Source organism: Perca fluviatilis, chromosome 23 (genome assembly GCF_010015445.1).
Source record: "Perca fluviatilis chromosome 23, GENO_Pfluv_1.0, whole genome shotgun sequence".
NCBI lineage: Eukaryota > Metazoa > Chordata > Actinopteri > Perciformes > Percidae > Perca > Perca fluviatilis.
In genome coordinates this window covers 13174014-13192079 of record NC_053134.1, presented here as the reverse complement: position 1 = coordinate 13192079, position 18066 = coordinate 13174014, and the positions used below count along the sequence as shown (strand labels likewise).

The 18066-nt window shown below is 40.9% G+C and overlaps 1 protein-coding gene across 12 annotated transcripts in view; it reads left to right on the top strand.

Moving 5' to 3' along the window:
• Nucleotides 1-18066, top strand: part of cacna1c (calcium channel, voltage-dependent, L type, alpha 1C subunit) — a 218210-nt gene that overhangs the window by 152382 nt on the left and 47762 nt on the right. For 8 of the 12 annotated variants that reach the window (XM_039791499.1, XM_039791498.1, XM_039791493.1 and 5 more), the window contains exons 11-15: nt 6673-6732; nt 11466-11556; nt 14044-14070; nt 16034-16194; nt 17924-17997. In XM_039791499.1, the coding sequence (XP_039647433.1) occupies nt 6673-6732; nt 11466-11556; nt 14044-14070; nt 16034-16194; nt 17924-17997 (413 nt within the window). The remainder of the gene's footprint in view (nt 1-6672; nt 6733-11465; nt 11557-14043; nt 14071-16033; nt 16195-17923; nt 17998-18066) is intronic. The other 4 variants (XM_039791500.1, XM_039791494.1, XM_039791502.1 and 1 more) reach the window with 1 other exon arrangement.

Genomic DNA, 18066 nt, shown 5'->3' with positions numbered 1-18066 from the left:
AACAGGTTAACAGAACAGACAATATAAGTATAAATATATAAATATATGTGTATATATACACACACAGGATGTAATAAAATAGGAGTAACAATTAAGATAAAAAGAGCAGATTAAGTACAGTGGCATGTAGAGCCAGAGGTGGGTGTGGAGAGAGTCAGGGTGGTTTCCAGGCCTTGTTAATAAGGCTAGTGGCGGAGGGGAAAAAGCTGTCCTTGTAACGTGAGGTTTTGGTCCTGATGGACCTCAGCCTCCTGCCAGAGGGGAGTAGCTCAAAGAGTTTGTGTCCGGGGTGGGAGGGGTCAGCCACAATCTTTCCAGCACGCTTCAGAGTCCTGGTGGCGTAAAGGTCCTGGAGCGGTGGGAGATTGCAGCCAATCACCTTCTCAGCTGACCGAATGACACGCTGCAGTCTGCCCTTGTCCTTGGCAGTGGCAGCAGCGTACCAGATGGTGATGGAGGATGTGAGGATGGACTCAATGATGGCTGTGTAGAAGTGCACCATCATTGTCATTGGCAGGTTGAATTTCTTCAACTGCCGCAGGAAGTACATCCTCTGTTGTGCTTTCTTGATGAGGGAGCTGATGTTCAGCTCCCACTTGATGTCCTGGGAGATTGTAGTCCCTAGGAAGCGGAAAGACTCCACAATGTTAATTGTGGAGTCACTGAGTGTGATAGGGGCAGGTGGGGCTGAATTCTTCCTGAAGTCCACAACCTTCTTCACTGTCTTTAGAGCGTTGAGCTCTAGGTTGTTTTGCTTGCACCACATCACCAGGTGGTCAGCCTCCGACCTGTAGGCAGACTCGTCACCATCAGAGATGAGTCCGATGAGGGAGGTGTCGTCCGCGAACTTCAGAAGCTTGACAGACTGGTGACTGGAAGTGCAGCTGTTGGTGTACAGGGAGAAGAGTAGAGGAGAAAGAACACAGCCCTGAGGGGATCCGGTGCTGATGGTCTGTGAGTCGGAGATGTCTTTCCCCAGCTTCACATGCTGCTTCCTGTCAGACAGGAAGTCAGTGATCCACCTGCAGGTGGAGTCAGGCACACCAAGCAGGGAGAGTTTCTCCTGGAGCAGAGCCGGGATGATGGTGTTAAAGGCAGAGCTGAAGTCCACAAACAGGATCCTGGCGTAGTTTCCTGTGTCCAGGTGCCGGAGGATGTAGTGGAGGGCCAGGTTGACTGCATCATCTACAGACCTATTGGCTCTGTAGGCAAACTGCAGGGGGTCCAGGAGGGGGTCGGTGATGGCTTTTAGGTGTGAAAGCACAAGGCGCTCAAAGGACTTCATGACCACAGAGGTCAGGGCGACGGGTCTGAAGTCATTAAGTCCTGTGGTCGTAGGCTTCTTGGGAACGGGGATGATTGTTGAGGACTTGAAGCAGGCTGGCACGTGGCATGTCTCCAGTGAGGTGTTGAAAATGTCTGTGAACACTGGAGACAGCTGGTCAGCACAGTGCTTCAAGCTGGATGGGGAGACAGCATCCGGTCCAGCAGCTTTCCTGGGGTTCTGTCTCCTGAACAGTCTGTTGACGTCTTCCTCATTGATGGAGAGAGTTGTCACTGAGGTGGGTGGGGAGGTGGAGGTGGAGGTGATGCACTGTAGCTGTAGCTGTTGGGAGGTGTCGCGGGGGATGGAATCAGGGAAGACCCTTTGTTGGGAGGTGTTGAGGGGGATGGTTACAGGACCGACCCTTTGTCCTTCAAAGCGACAGTAGAACTCATTAAGTTCGTTGGCTAGGCGTCGGTCGTTGGTGGAGTGGGAGACTTTAGGCTTGAAGCTGGTGATCTGTTTAAGCCCTCTCCAGACAGAAGCAGAGTTGTTTGCTGAGAACTGGTTTTGGAGTTTCTCAGAGTACTGTTGTTTAGCCTCTTTCACCGCCTTGCTAAACTTGTACTTTGCTACTTTAAGTCTGTTTTTGTCTCCACTCCTGAACGCCTCTGCCTTGTCCAACCTTAGCCTTCTGAGTTTGGCTGTGAACCAGGGTTTGTCATTGTTGAAACTCACCCAGGTGCATGATGGAACACAGCAGTCCTCACAGAAGCTGATGTATGACGTCACAGCCTCTGTGTACTCATCCAGACTGTTGGTAGCAGTCCTGAACACATCCCAGTCAGTAGAGTCCAAGCACGTCTGGAGATCCTCCACAGCTACACTGGTCCACTTCCTTGATGTCCTCACTACAGGTTTGCAGAGCTTTAGTTTCTGCCTGTAGGAGGGGATCAGGTGAACCATGACGTGGTCAGAGAGTCCCAGTGCAGCACGGGGGACGGCGTGATAAGCATCCCTGACTGTGGTGTAACAGTGATCCAGAATGTTCTCCTCTCTGGTCGGGCATTTAATATGCTGTCTGTATTTAGGTAGTACATGAGTGAGGTTTCCTTTGTTAAAGTCACCAAGGACAATAACTAGGGAGTCCGGGTTGGTCCGCTCCACACATAGTATCTGGTCGGCAAGCATGCGCTGTGCGACCTGCACGTTAACCTCTCGTGCCGGGATGTAAACACCGACCAGAATGAATGAATGGAACTCACGGGGTGAATAAAAAGGGCTTACAGTTTATGATGTAAGATTCCAGGTCAGGAGAACAATACTGCTGGATCACTGTCACGTCGTTGCACCAACCGCTATTGATGTAGAAAGAGATTCCTCCACCTTTAGTTTTGCCGGAGAGGTCCGTGTCTCTGTCCGCTCTGTAGAGTTGGAAGCCTGCCAGCTGCAGGGCAGAGTCCGGTATTAATCCACAGTGCCACGTCTCCGTGAAGCACAAAACAGCAGATGAAGAAAAGTCCCTTTTTCCAACCAACAGCAGTTGTAATTCCCCTAGTTTGTTGGGCAGTGAGCGCACGTTAGAGAGAAATATGCCCGGTAACGGTGTGCGTAATCCTCGCTGGCGGAGCCTCACCAGCGCACCAGCCCATTTCCCTCTCCTCCGGCGTTTTGCTGCGTGAGCAAAGGTGAGCGCACCTTTGACTAGAATGTCCAAAATTTCCAGTGAAGGGAGAAGAAAAGTAGGAAATAAATCCTCTGGCGTTGTTCCCCGGATGTTCAAGAGCTCTTCTCTGGAGAAAGCGATCGGGGTATCATCGCAAAAAACAAAGTTAAAACACAAAACAAAACAACACGCAAACACACCGAGTCGACCGTCTGCGGCGCCATCTTGATGATATAAGTGTGATTCAATGTTGAATCGATTTAGTGCGATACAATGTGATACAATGTGATACGATTCAATCTGATAGATTCATTCTAAATTAAAATAAGCTAATTCTGTAAAAGAAGCATTACCTACCTTCAGATAAACATATATTTCAAATAAATAAATATTTCGTAACAGGGACCAGGGAATAGCAAAGCTAGGACATGCTAATAGTATAACTTTAACTTAATTAGCTAGCCACTTATAACCAATAACATACACATCAGATACATATTAAATGAAACCTTGCTGCTGTAATCTTAGAGTCAGTAACTCAAACATAGGTCAACGTTACACAGCTATCATGAGCACTCCAATATACAGTATCACGGGAGTACATATATGAGCACAATAATACTGTTGTGAGCGTTAGCATGCGGCTTGCAGACTTTTATGCTAATGTGGTAAATTCTAACTGAACATCTTAGAACATAACGTCAATATACACTTAACATACCGAAAGACATATCTATTTATATTTATGCCAGTCTACTCACATGTTTATGAACGCACACGTGGATGGATGACTCGCAGACCGCAGCTAGTACGATTCACAATATCCATGATGTAATTCCTCTCAGCCACTTTCAGCCCTAACTCCAAAAGTGAAACCTAACGGGTGTTTTCTTCTGCAAACCCAATCAAGGATTGTGATTGGCTGACCCCTGCCACCCAATTTCTTCATCACACAAATAGCAAGGCTTTTGTCCAAGTTTCCCTCGCGCACAGAGATACACATACACACACACCTGTCTCTTTCAGCTTTGTTGAAATGACAGCAAAGCTTCAATCAATCGATTCGTGGAGTTAGAATCGGGCCATCGGCCGATTCTTGGTCCATTTAGATAGATCCAGGGGTCCATGTATCATTGTTGTCGTATCTGTGATAATACAACCAGATACCATTTTATATTTGTGGAACTGTACACCTGTAATACATAATAATGATTCTTACTTAAATCAAACAAAATTGCCATATGAATAACAATTTACATTTCAGTATTAAAACTGTGTGTATCAGTCAGGTGCAAGATTCAGTCCATTACTTTTATTAAACGGTATAACTTGGGATGTTAGTTGACAAAATGATTGATACATATGATCAGAAGTTCTCTATCAGAAAGATCAATCATCCCTCTATTTGTAAAGGGGGAAAATCAAGTCACTCGTCCCATATTGCTCTGTCTCACTCTCTCCTCGATGGATGGATCCTCCTTAGGGAAGATGAATGAGAGCAGTTTGTCCCTGCTGCCCAGGACATTTTGCATAGACCAATGCACGCACACACACTTACATTAGGAGGGTTGGACACTTCATAGAATAGAAGGGAGGATAGCAGAGAGAAAGATGGAAGGGAAAATAGATGTTGAGATATGAAAGATGGATAGAAATATATTGTTTGTGTGTGTGTGTGTGTGTGTGTGTGTGTGTGTGTGTGTGTGTGTGTGTGTGTGTGTGTGTGACAGAGAGGGTAACTATTGACCACACACTCGTATAGAGACCACACACACTTCTTTCTACGTGTCTGTCTATCATCCCATCTTTACATGAAGAGCTACAGGGGCAGTATATTGATGTAGGATGTGAACACAAATATTTATAGTGTGTGTACATGTGTGGTTGTTTTTGGTGAGAGAGAGACTACTAGATGTCATTCACTGTATAGATTTTTAGTAACAGCATGAGTGAGTGTGCATGCATCAATAGCATCTAAAATATGGTGGTTATCATTTTCACACATTCAAATACAATGCTATATAGTGTGATATGAATGGGCTGTTAGTTCTTTATTTATGTATATTGTGTTTCCTCTGCACATTTGTGTGTGTTTCCTGTCATCTCCGGGGCATACTATATGCCTGTGTACGAGTGTCTTGCATGCTCTGACTCTCTGCCATCTTGTTCCTGCATGCTGTCGTCTTGTTTTGACATCCTGACGCTGCTGTCTGTGTTAGTAGTGTCTCCAGCCCACCTGGGTAAAAAGACCAGTAAGCTTGCCTGGTTCAGTCACTCTGCTGACTCTAAGGACGGTATGTGTGCGTCTCAGTGCCATCACTGTCGTGTGTGTTTGCTCGTTATCAGGCTTGTGTAGTATGATTGCGTTGGTTGAAATTATCTTGGTAAATCTCAATAAATACAAAATAAGATCTGAAGGGCTTGTGGTCAAGATGCCTCCTTAAGAGCACATTGGTTTACATATCCCATCTATACACCTCAGGATTCAACAAGATAAAAATCCCTATTAAAACATATTTCAATGAAGACCATTCTACTGTCTGTTTCAAGTTGATAGTCAGAGATGTGTCAGTATATATATATATATATGGAAGTATAGCATGTAAAAATATGTTCAATAGATTTCATATTTTGTATGTAACTAAAGTATCAGCGTACTTCGGACGTTCTCTTTGAAGGGAGAAAATGTTCTGTTGTCTGTTTGTCTTCACCGATGGCATATGAACAACTTAATTGTCTATTCCTATTATTGAGGTCATCAAACAACCCCTACAGAAAAGTAAATTAAAAAAATGGATGTTTAAAATTGTTGGATTGGCTGCCTCCTGTGTTTGTGTTGATTATTGTGATAATGGAGGTCATACAAGGTAAACATAATATTTCTATCAAAATGTCCTGCTATGTATTTTTTATCAAAACCTATTTGTGAGAGCTGTGTGTGCACTTTTGAATATGGTGGTGCCCAAGAAGCCGGTTTTTATTCATCATTATTATCATCTGCAATTTAGTCAAAGCTAAAACAACCCTTGAGCAGTGATTAGTTAATTGAGATGGATAACTATAATAACTAATAACTATAATACTTTGATTACGGTATTAGTGCATGTGTGTTTAGCTGTGTATTTGCATATATGTTGTACTGTACAAATTAATTCAAAGAATATTGCTTGCACTATTCTGCACTATGCCTGGACAATCATGTGAATCACTGAAAAAATGAGCAGAATCTAACGATAGAATGATCTAGTAAGGACGAGCACGCTTATGAATGTACAGGCTCACAATGATGCAAATAATGTGAGAGAAAGAGGTGAAGTGGACGGAAAACATTAGCTATTGTTTATTTTTACCACAGAGAATAAGAAGGTTTTAGTTTAGATATGATGGCAAAGTCTGGCAATGAAACACTCTAAAACACAACATTGTACAAGAGAGAAAAGGGTAGTAATGCCTCTTTGCCAGTTATGCTAGTAATACATCTGAAATTATAGCTGGAGTAATGTAATGAGGTGTGACTGTAAAGAGAGAATGTCATTTTTGCAGAAGCAATCATGTTTCTTTACAACAGACTGTATGTATGTCATCAGAGCCAGAGTACATGTGATTATTTGTGTACGATTTTACAGTGCATTTCCGTATTTGTGCTGATTGTGAGTACCTATATGTGTGTATCCATGCATGTGTGTGTGTGTGTGTGTGTGTGTGTGTGATTGTGTTGCTGAGCCGTGCTCTCTATCCCCAGGTAAGAGCCAGCGTTTTCAATCTCTTCGTGGAGCCGTGAAGAAAAATGCGGCTTTCCTTCGTAAGGCGTGTGCGTCTGTCTGCATGGTCCAACACTAGTTAAAGATTTACTGGAAACGTGATTCCAGACTTGCAAGCAAACTGCACCTCCTCTTCCTCTTCCTCCTCCTCTCCTTTTCCTCTCCTTTTCCTTCTCCTCTCTTCTCCTTTTCCTCCTCCTCTCCTCTACTCCTGCATTGTAGTAAGCATTTTTTTTTCAGTGGCTGCCTCTCAACACTATAATGTAGTTTATTCTTATTGTCTCGCTCACTCCTTTTGTACACCTTCCATTGAATAATAATCTCAAGGCCATATATATTAATATTATCTCGCAGTGGAGACTTGGACTTTTGCCACCAATTACTACCCCTGCTGCTGGCATTATTGCATGTCTCCATTGCATTAAAACCTTGTCCATGTTTCATGTTCTTTAACTTTAAATTTCGTATAATCGAAAAGACGAGTCTGCAACTATAAGTACAAGGAATAGGGATATGAGGAGAAAACATCATTTCTGTATTGAGATGCAGCCACCGTTTTCCTTAATAGGGTCATAGGAAAGGAAACCGTTCGCATCTGCCTGACTTGTCTGAAAATAAGAGGACAATGTCATCACAGAAAACAATTGAAGTGCAGTTTACACACTGTACATGACAACTAAAAACATTTGTAATATTTGTGATGTCACAGTCCTCTCCTTTTTGTTTCAGATTCCTTTCCCTAAAATCCCTCTGCACTGTTGCTAGCCATGCTAGTTCTGTTAATAACAAATAATAGAGAAATAGCTTCAACCTTTGAATTTTAGCCTTTTTTTAATAAATTTCACCCAGCACTTGTCATATTGTTGAGTAGAAATGTAAGTTACTGGTATTTCTTTTTACTGACTTTAGTGTTGAGTGCTTACATGCTAACAAGCTGTTTATTACTTGTTTTTACTCCCTAATATAATGTGACAATTGCCTAGTGATCAAAAAAGAGGGTCTAAAATTCAAAATACTACATTAATGTATTAAATTTAGACTGCATGAAAAACCTGATGTTCGGGAATATTTTGTCTGGGATTTAAACTGTAAATTCAAAGTCCTTTTTGGGCAGTTTGAGGTTTGGTATTGGAACCCCTTAAAATATCTGAAAATGACCAATGGAGATGATGGCATGGACAATTCATATCTGACTTAACCTCTATTTCAGTATGTGGACACAGACACAAAACAGATCTGTACACTAGTGCACAAAAACACACACACACACATGTTTTTCCCCCCCACAATTACTACTGTAGTGGCACGTACCAAAATTGGTAAGAATGAATGAATCTTTGTTTCGTTGAAAAAGTGTGACCCTTCCATGTCTTTCTCATTCTCTCCCTCCTTCCATTTCTCTCCCTCCCATGCTCCTTGTTCCTTTTCCTTCATTTTCCTTCTCCACCTCCTTCCTCCTCTCTGCATCTCAAGTCTTTTGGGTTTACTCTAACAATAGGTATTAAACTAGTTCAGAGCACTATTGAGGAGAAGGCACCAGGCTGGTTTTATATTTGAAAGGCTTTAGCCTCGGGAGAGGCTGTAGGGCCCAAGTGCTTTTAACTAAGTAGCATAGCAGCAGGTGGCACGTGTCGAGGTGGTAGAACATACAGCGTGTTCACAGCAGAGGACTTAATGTTCATAGAGACCATCATGATCTCTACAGCACAGAATTCATCCATCACCCAAGCATGTGGCAAAGTACACTGTTCACTCACTCTAGCTTACTTTGATGTATTATGTTAGCTAAGTGCTTACAAGCCAGCTGTTAATATAAAACACAACAAAAAAATATACAGTTTTTATAAATATTTGAATGCTGTTAATCTGATTTACTAATTTATATTAAATCCATTGTAAAAATCCTTTGGAAATCTGCTGTGGGAACTAGGTTGGCCTACAAAAAGATGCTTTAGGGCCCTATTTTAACGATCTAAGCGCACGACGTGAAGCGCATGGCGCCGGTGCGTTTAGGGCGTGTCCAAATCCACTTTTGCTAGTTTGATGGTGGAAAAAAGGGTCCGTGCGCCGGGCGCATGTTTCAAAAGGATTGTACTTAGTGTCTTTATTAATTCATAGGTGTGTTTTGGGGCGTAACATGCGAAAACCAAAATCAGTGTCATCTCCCATTCCCTTTAAAAGCCAGGCGCGTTTGTATCTTGGCACATTGCTATTATGATGGCGGATTTGCACTGTAATATTTTTATTTGTAATCTTTTGCGTGTTTGTGTGCTGCGCTTCCCTGTGTGTGTGGACGCGCACTGTACACGAGCCTAGGCGCATTACTAATTACATTACGAATTACATTACGAATTTGCTGTTAAAATAACAATGAAATGCTGCACTATTGACTTTAGACCAGATTTTTCTTTTGGTCTTGGCGCGATCACTTCCCGCAGCCTCAAGATAGCAATACGCCAAGAATTCACCTGAACACACCTGCCTGTAAGACCAGCACGCCCATGTGCATTTGCTATTTAAACGACGTGGGCGCTGTACGGTCTTAAAATAGCAAAGACACTTGCGTCGGGCTTTGCGTCAGGCTTTGCGTTGCTCTGCGCCGCTCTGCATCGGGTGCAAGTTAGGGCCCTTTATGTCAGAACCGGACACTTTTTGTAGATTTTATGTTTACACTCAGGACTTGAGAATGAAGAATGGCTTGATGATTGCAGCCACCTTTAGCTTGGGATGATCGCTTTAGCTTTACTTGATTGCCTATTTGTTTGGCACATCAATTATTTACTTATTCAAGGTCATATAACTCATACATTGGCTACACATTCACCATGTTTTTCATTTTTTTTATATGTAACTTAACACTACGGAGTAAATGGTGTTGTATAGGACCTCACTAATAATGTCATATTTAATCACTCCACATCAATACAGTGGAGAGACTTAATTTTTTTGTTTAGAAGCATAGAAATGCGCTGTTTCAACAAGGTTCTCCATGCGATTGTGCGCCATCCAGAAGCTTAAATCGATTATGGAATTACAGTGTCTTTTTTGGACTCACGTAATCTCAAATATCTCCATGACGCTTCAACCTACCCTCATTCTGTGTTTTAGCATTGTAGCTAACACCAGGGCCTTTCGAAAGAGGGTTTCAGTGCAATTGTAGCCCTTCCAGAAGTTTAGTAATCCGGCTAGAAACTTTAGTGTCTTTTCAGAGACTTTGCACAATAATTCCAGAACGATAAATCCACGACTGAACAGTTATTTAGTAATTTTTTATTAGTAATTTATTATTAGTTATTATAGCCCAGGTTCTGTAAAAAAAAAGGTTATACAAGCACTGTTACACAAGGAAACCAAAGGCTTGGACCTTAGAAATTTCCCATTAGCAAATATGCATGGAACAATATTAAAAGCTCAGTAGACATGCGGAAGGGCCAATGTCAGGGTTGAAAATGGCAGATATCTTAATTTAATACAAGATGCATTGAGATTCATATCAGTATCTGACTCTGGTACCCAGAGGGTGTTACAATAAGTGTTTGAGGTGACAGCGAGGGGAGTGCAGCTTATTTCCACAGGCAGGCAAAGACTGACAAACGCAATAAAAATCAACGTATTACTTCATCTCTAAACCAGCCATCCCCACATTCATCCCATGTTTCCCTCTCCCTCTATCTATACCTCCCTTGATGCTTCCATAACTCCCTCCCTTCAACTTCTTTATATTTTCACTTTGTTCTCCTTCTTTTTCCTCCCTTCCATCCTGCTGCCAATTCATATTACATCAGTCTCTGCCTTCCATCTTCCTGGTATTTATCCAACCATCTTTACACACCATTACACTTGTCTTTAAAAATAAGGACAAAGTGACACATTTGCAGTCTCTCTGTGGCTTTATAAACAAAGAAAGATTGCGCTCAGTGAACTTCCTAACTGTTAACACATCCGCAAAAAAGCACAGAGGTAATGAACTTATTTTCAGATGTTTACGTTGGCATAAATTCTGCCAAAGCTCTCACAGCTTGATTAAAGTTAAGAAGACTAAATAACAGACATTACAAGGTTTTTTCAAAACCTTGGCTACAATTAAGCTCCATCATCCCCTGCAACGTTTGCAGACCAAAGACCGAAATCTACAGCGTGTTTACTTTTCAATCTCCATGAGCTATAAAATCACCAAAGGGTTTTGTTAAGATTTAGTTCACAGTTTAGTTAAGCAATCCTTAGAAGCTTAGAAGTTGAAATCTTCCTAATAGCTGTTGAAGAGGTTGTGTCCCAGGATCCCTAACTGGTAAATGTAGTTGGTATGGAAACTTAGTGTGTAATTAGTTAGACAATCAGTGCAAATAGTATATTTCTATGAAATACTTTTTTATAAACTTATAGAAATTAGATTTTTTTTTAACAGTGTTTGACCCAGAATCGAGTGCAGCTTCTCAATGCTTACCTATAGAAGATTGGATGCACTTTTTAGCTTTTAAGTGTGTGTGTGTGTGTGTGTGTGTGTGTGTGTGTGTGTGTGTGTGTGTGTGTGTGTGTGTGTGTGTGTGTGTGTGTGTGTGTTTGTGTTTGTGTGTGTGTAAAGTTGACTGACATTTGGAGTCTACAGTGTTTTGAGCTCAGGGTTTAGAGTAATAAAAAACTGTAAGAATTGTGTAAGTGAGGATGTGCAATCCATTTCCCTGTCCTGTTAATTCATCTTTCTCTTTCTTTTTCTGTCTTTCGTTCTATATCTGTCACCTCTTCTCCTCGGGCTCTGCTCCTCTCTGTCTCTCAGTGAGCATGCCAGCCAGTGAGAATGAATCAGTCAACACAGACAACGCCCCCGGGGGAGACGTGGAGGGAGAGACCTGCTGTACCCGGCTAGCGTAAGTATCTTACCTTTCTTATACACACCTTTCCTCTTTCTATGCCTCAGCTCTCTCAGTCACCTTCTGTCAATCCCAAGGGTGGTTGGGATTAGAACTTCAGTAGTACAAGTGGCTCAACCCGCCTCTATCCTTCACTGATCTCATAAAGCCAGACCTCGGTCTCATCAAGCATGCATTAACACTGGTTAGAGGAGACTGACAGTAGGTTGTCATCATACTCCAAACTGATACAACTTTAACAGGGAGAACTGGATCAGAGGAGACAACTAGAGGCGGTCATTTTTTATTTTCACAGCCAATTAAATGACTAATTTTCCCCAAAAAAATCTGTGGCCTTGATGAAACGTAGGTTGGCTAAGAGGAATGAATCCTACACTAAACCACAGTGCCTTATTCGTTTTTTATAGTATACCACACTTAAACAACACAGTTGAATTCTGTAATTGATTCTCAGACTAGTTGCTATCTTTTTTTTAGCTGAAAATTAATCTTTTAATCTTCCTTGTGGGCTAACTTTTTAAATTAAAATATAAATGTAATTACAAAAAGTATATTTTCATTAGGTAAGAAATGCAGGTTTGTGTGTTTTTAAGTAAATATATCCAGTGTTACTTCCGTTTTACTTGTAAAGTAGCCTACTTGTCACTGAAAAGGTCTGTGACATTTTTCTTTACAGAAGGCATTATATAAATTCATTAACAGAAGAAAGACAGAGAGAAGAAGCCCATTTCCAGAAGTCAAAGTCCCCTTTGACTCGTGGTACAACGAAAGCTTGACCATCATTTGGGACTAAACAAAAAGTAGAAAAGCAGGACATCTATCATGGCTACATCTAATCAAATTTTTTTCCTTTTGCTCTTTCCGTCTGTTTCTGCTCTCGTTCATTATCGTTCTCACCTTTGTGTGTTTGCTGGTGAAGTGTTTTCCTCCTCCCCTGTGGAAGCTCACAAACAGCTGACTCACATGCTCCTGCCCCCCCCCCCCATCCTTCCATTATTCAAACACATGTGTTGCTTTCTTTCTTAGACACACACAGGAGCCGTGACCCCCAGCGGGCCCACTTCAGCACACACCTACATACAAAACTGTGCATTACTGTGAACGTAGCAGAATTAAATAGAGTAAGTTGCTGTTCAGTATGAAATAGACAATTTATAGGTGAAATCGAACTGATCCAAGGACACTCGTGACCAGAGGAACAATAAGGCCAGTTGGCACACTTCGATGGCACACTGTTGTTTATCGGTACTCTCACTATCCATTTGTTACTTTTTTTTATGTTGTTTGTGTTTATTTGTCCAGTCAGAGCTAAACAACTCAAAGCAAAGGATACATTATATCTGAGTCTTCAGGAGGTGCCACAAACCCAATACAGTACATAATGCCAAATACCAAATAGAAGTTATAGTAAAACCATTATTTTTTTACCTACAAATTAATACAATTTGTATAAAACTGATACTTTCAGTGTTTGTCAGTTCTTTATTCCATTGCTATGGAGACAGACGTCGGGTTAGGAGCTACTTCGACTCCCGCTGATCTCCATAATCGAGACGGACACATGGAGAGAAGAGACGTGTGTACTGTCAGCCTCCATATCCAGCCAGTCAGTCATTTTATTCTATCGTTCAGTCAGTCAGTGAGTCATTTCATTGCTTTAGTCAGTCAGTTGGTCAGTCAGCCAGCAGGTCAGTCAATTCATCTGCTTTTACAGACAAAATCAGTACACAGTTGCTCATTTATTTAGTTTCTCAAAATGTATGTAGAAGCAATAAGATAACATTTAAATTCAACAAAAGGAGCCGTAAAGATACTAACATGTACATCATTGAATGTGGTCATCGCATTCACCAATTCACCCTTTGTACTGTTTTGTGCACCAGGTTTGGTTATCATTAAACAACCCTTGGCTATGAGAAGAAGCCAATAATCTTATCAGCATGTCTCTCCTCTCCTCTCCTCTCCTCCAATGTCTTCCATAATCTCTTGTCTTCCGTACTTTATGTATGTACCTTTTGCTGTTACAGTGGTGAACAATCAACAGACATTTTTCTATTAATACATTGTGTTTTTTTCACACCAGGGCTGATTGAAGGAAATCCAAACTTAAAGCATTTTTTTTTTCTTTTGACTGGATGCCACTGTATGCACATGTCGTGTGTGTTTGCTTGGGGTGATTTGTTCAGAAGAAAGTGGGTGATCTTACTGTTCATTCAGTTCTGTAGAGAAAAGACAAGACTGGCAACTTTTGTAGTAGTGTAGTTCTCTTTAGTCTCTAAACTAGCAAATGTTTAACTGGTGATATAAGGTAATTGTATCTCAATAGGGCAGGAAATACTAGACCCACACAACTAAGTTGTTCAAGGAACATTTTTGCTAAGGCAAATATTCCTTTCAAATCACCCCTTTCATGTTGTGTACCTGTCTATATGTGTGTTATGTGTGTGTGTGTGTGTATAATCCATTCTGTTTTCTGTGTTCCAGAAATAGGATCTCCAAATCCAAGTTCAGGTTAGTACATGTTGTTTACCATAGTCTTTTAATCCACCTACTGTAATGTCTCTACTACTGTGGTACTTGTATGGTCACCGTGTGTGTGTGTGTGTGTGTGTGTGTGTGTGTGTGCGTGCGTGCGTGCGTGTGTGTGAGCGCGCGCGTGCTTGTGTATAGTAGAACACAGGAAACACACCAGACTGACATAGAAAGAGAGAGCCTTGTGGCTGGGTTGGCTCAGTTGGTAGAGCAGGTGCACATATACATAGAGGTTTATGCCTCGATGCAGAGGTCCAGGGTTCGCGTCTGACCTGTGATGATTTCCTGCATGTCTTCCCCCTCTCTCTCCCCTTACTCTCTCACACACACACAAACAGAATATTGGTGAAACATGAATTTGGAACAGGCAGAGAAGAATAACACTTCCTGGTGACTTGTGTTGATCTGTTTGAAAAGAGGTCTTGCAGTTACAGTACAAATCTCTTTGCAACCATGTCTGGTGTTACCAGAGGAGAAAGTGATACGTAATAAGTAAGTAAGTACAAATAATCTATAGACGCCCACAACAAAAAAAGACAGATACTTAATTAGGGCAGTTTTGGTCTGGGTTAATTTAGTTGTCATGAATAAAAGCTAATTGATCTGAGAGATTTCCTCACTTAAAGCTTTAGTGCGTAACTTTTTGATATTAATGAACGTCTGTTACATTCAAGCCATTGCCAAATGAGTTGCTATAAAGCTAATTAAGATTTTAGCTCCACAAAACTCTCTCTGTATTTCTTAGTATGGCTATGTTTAGAAAATGGTGTCGTCCAGCGACTTTCGCGCACAGAAACTCAAGTGAAGATAATGACCTCTTCTGAAGAGTCCATCATGTTTTTTTAATCCTCCGTGTCCTCCTTGGTTACAAGCGACTGCGTGGGGAAGGGGTGGGGGTGGTGCGCGATCACGGAAGGCTTGTGTCATGCGGCTGCACTGACAGTTGTTGTTGTTGTTGTTGTTGTCATTACTTAGAATTCCTCATGGGGGCGACAGAAACTACACACTATAGCTTTAAGTTACTGTGGAAGATGTGGTACAATGCTGATCTTACATTATAAGAATTGTTCTGGACAGTTATCTTCTTGTTTTAATTCACTTTGTTTTAAGGCAGTCTATCATTAACAAATTATTGTCTCCTCATTAACTTTTTATGGTAATTTGGAGCAAATTATTGTAATTACATGCTGCCATTTTGCCACTGGGAAAATACTCCACAAGTGGCTGAACTAATTTCAGTTGTCCAAACATTAGTACATGGGTCTAGGTAAAAAACAGTATGAAGCTTTGAGTGGATTGGTTCACATGTGACTGTGTTGTGTGAAGCCGGCAATTACCAGGAACAATAACTTTTATTTTTCAACAGTAGAGGGCAGGAAAAGTGCAAAAGACCTGGTGTACATAACTCTGAACAACATGTTGAATTGTCTAAAAAAAAAAAACTTTTGAAACATGAATTTCCATTGAAGTGTGAATCCGAATATAACATATTTCAGTTTAAAAGTGTGCCTTCGATCATTTCATAAGAATAAGCGTTCCTTTTTTTCCTGCATATCTTATTCTGCAACAAAGCTCTTCATTGTGGCATTTTCTTGGTGTGAAACATCTTTGAGGATGACTAACTGTTCCACAGCTCTGCTCTCAAACAACAGACAACCATCGGCCAAGGAGTGATGTCATCACTACTCTGTAGACGGACTAATTAACTCTTTTTCTCTCTCTCATGTGCTGTTTGTTATTCACTCTCTTCTTCACTTGTTTCTTTTGATCATTCTTTGTTTTTCTCCTGTTTTATTCTCTCATGGGCCCTCGCTCTTCCTGTATATTTGCTCCCTTGTCTGCATCTCTTCTCTTTTTCCCACGTCCCTTCTTTTCCCAACCTCTTTCCTCTCCCATCTTTCCTCACCTCTCCATCTCTCAATCTCTGCTTCTTCCTCCTCAGTCGATACTCTCGGAGGTGGAACAGGCTGTGTAGGAGGAAGTGCCGGGCAGGGGTCAAATCACAGGTTTTCTATTGGCTGGTCATCTTCCTGGTTTTCCTCAACACTCTGACCATTGCCTCTGAACATCACCAGCAGCCTCAGTGGCTAACCGATGTACAAGGTATGTAAGCACATTCATACACACACACATTCACTTACACATAAACATTGACATACCTCTATTCATTTAGATCGTAGTTAAATTATTTACCTTTTTACATTGTCTTTCCTTATCCACATTTCCTCTTTTGCTATCTATAAAGAATATAATGATTTTCGGCCAATAGCCCTTACATCTGTGATCATGAAGTCACTGGAAAAGATCATGGTTCAACATCTAAACAAATATCTATGGAAGCAACAAGACCCTTTTCAATTTGCATATAAACAGGGTCGTAGTACGGAGGATGCAGTGGTTACACTGGTGCACCTCATTTCCAAGCATCTTGATAAACCAAAAACACATGTTAGGGCTCTGTTTCTTGATTTCTCATCTGCGTTCAATACAATTCAACCAAATTTACTTTTATCAACAATTAATCAGATTAATTCTTATTTTATCCTTTGGTATTACTCATTTCTCTCAAATAGGGTCCAGCGGGTCAAAGTAAATGACAAACTTTCTTCTCCAAAGATAACTAATGTTGGAGTACCCCAGGGCTGTATTAGCTCACCTGTGTTGTTTACTTTATATACCTCTGATTGCATCGCTACTTTACTAAATCAGTTTCTGTTAAAGTACTCAGATGACTCAACTCTCCTGACCTTATTGAAAAAAGGTGATGACCCTACACTGTATCAGGGCAATGTGGATTAGTTAGTTGAGTGGTGTGATAACAATGCTCTCATTATTAACACTGAAGACAGAGGAAATCATTTTTGGAATAACTCAGAATTGTCAACTGTCCTCAGTGAAGATCCATAACTCAGAAATTAGTCAAGTCTCGGTCTATAAATATTTGGGTGTCATGATAGACGACAATCTCTCATGGACTTCTCATATAGGTTTTATCTGCAAAAAAATACAACAGCGTGTTTATTTTCTTTGTAGATTGAGATCTTTTGGAGCTAGTAGTCAAATCATCTCTCTGTTTTTCACATCAGTAATTCAGAGTATCATGCTCTACTGTAGTACTGCTTGGCTAAGTAGCCTCTCAGTTAAAAATAAAACAAAGCTATTTAATCAGATTAAAATTTGCGCAAAGATTATAGGACTACATGTAGCGCACTCCTTTCAGGAGGCTCACAATAATAGTATGCTTAGACTAGCCAGAAGTATTTCAAATGACTCTTTACATGTCTTGCACAGTGAATATCAGCTTCTGCCTTCAAACAGACGCTTTAGAGTTCATTCTTTTAATCGTATTAGACTTAAAAACTCCTTCATACATCAATCTATCCTATTGCTAAACCAGCTACAGTAAACCCAGTGTAATATTTATTTCAGGGATATACATCTCCAAGACTTTGTCTGTGTGTATGTTCATGTTATGTACTGTTGTTATATATGTTTTTTTTTTTTTCCTTTTTCCTTCCTCCCGTTTATGTCATTTGTGGTAATGTCTCATGTATGTCTGTTGGTGTTATTAATCCCATGTATGTTTGTATGTTTTTGGATGTATGTGTATGTCCTCATTTGGATGTATGTGTATGTCATTCACTGTTTGGAAGTATGTGTACGTCCTCATTTTTAAACGAGCTACCCAGGGATGTACAAAGAATTTCAGCCTTTGGCTAACAATAAAGTTGTATCCTATCGTATCGTATCCATTTTTCTGCTGCCCTTATTTGTTTTTTTAACCCCTTCCACATTCCTACTTTCTTTTTTTCCTTTCTTTCCTCCTCCTCAGACATAGCTAACAAGGTGTTGCTAGCACTCTTCACTGGTGAGATGCTGTTGAAGATGTACAGTCTGGGTCTGCAGGTCGGTGGCTAACACTAACTCTCAAAATTAGTTGTATGGGAAAAGACTGTTGTCTTTAATAAATTCTAA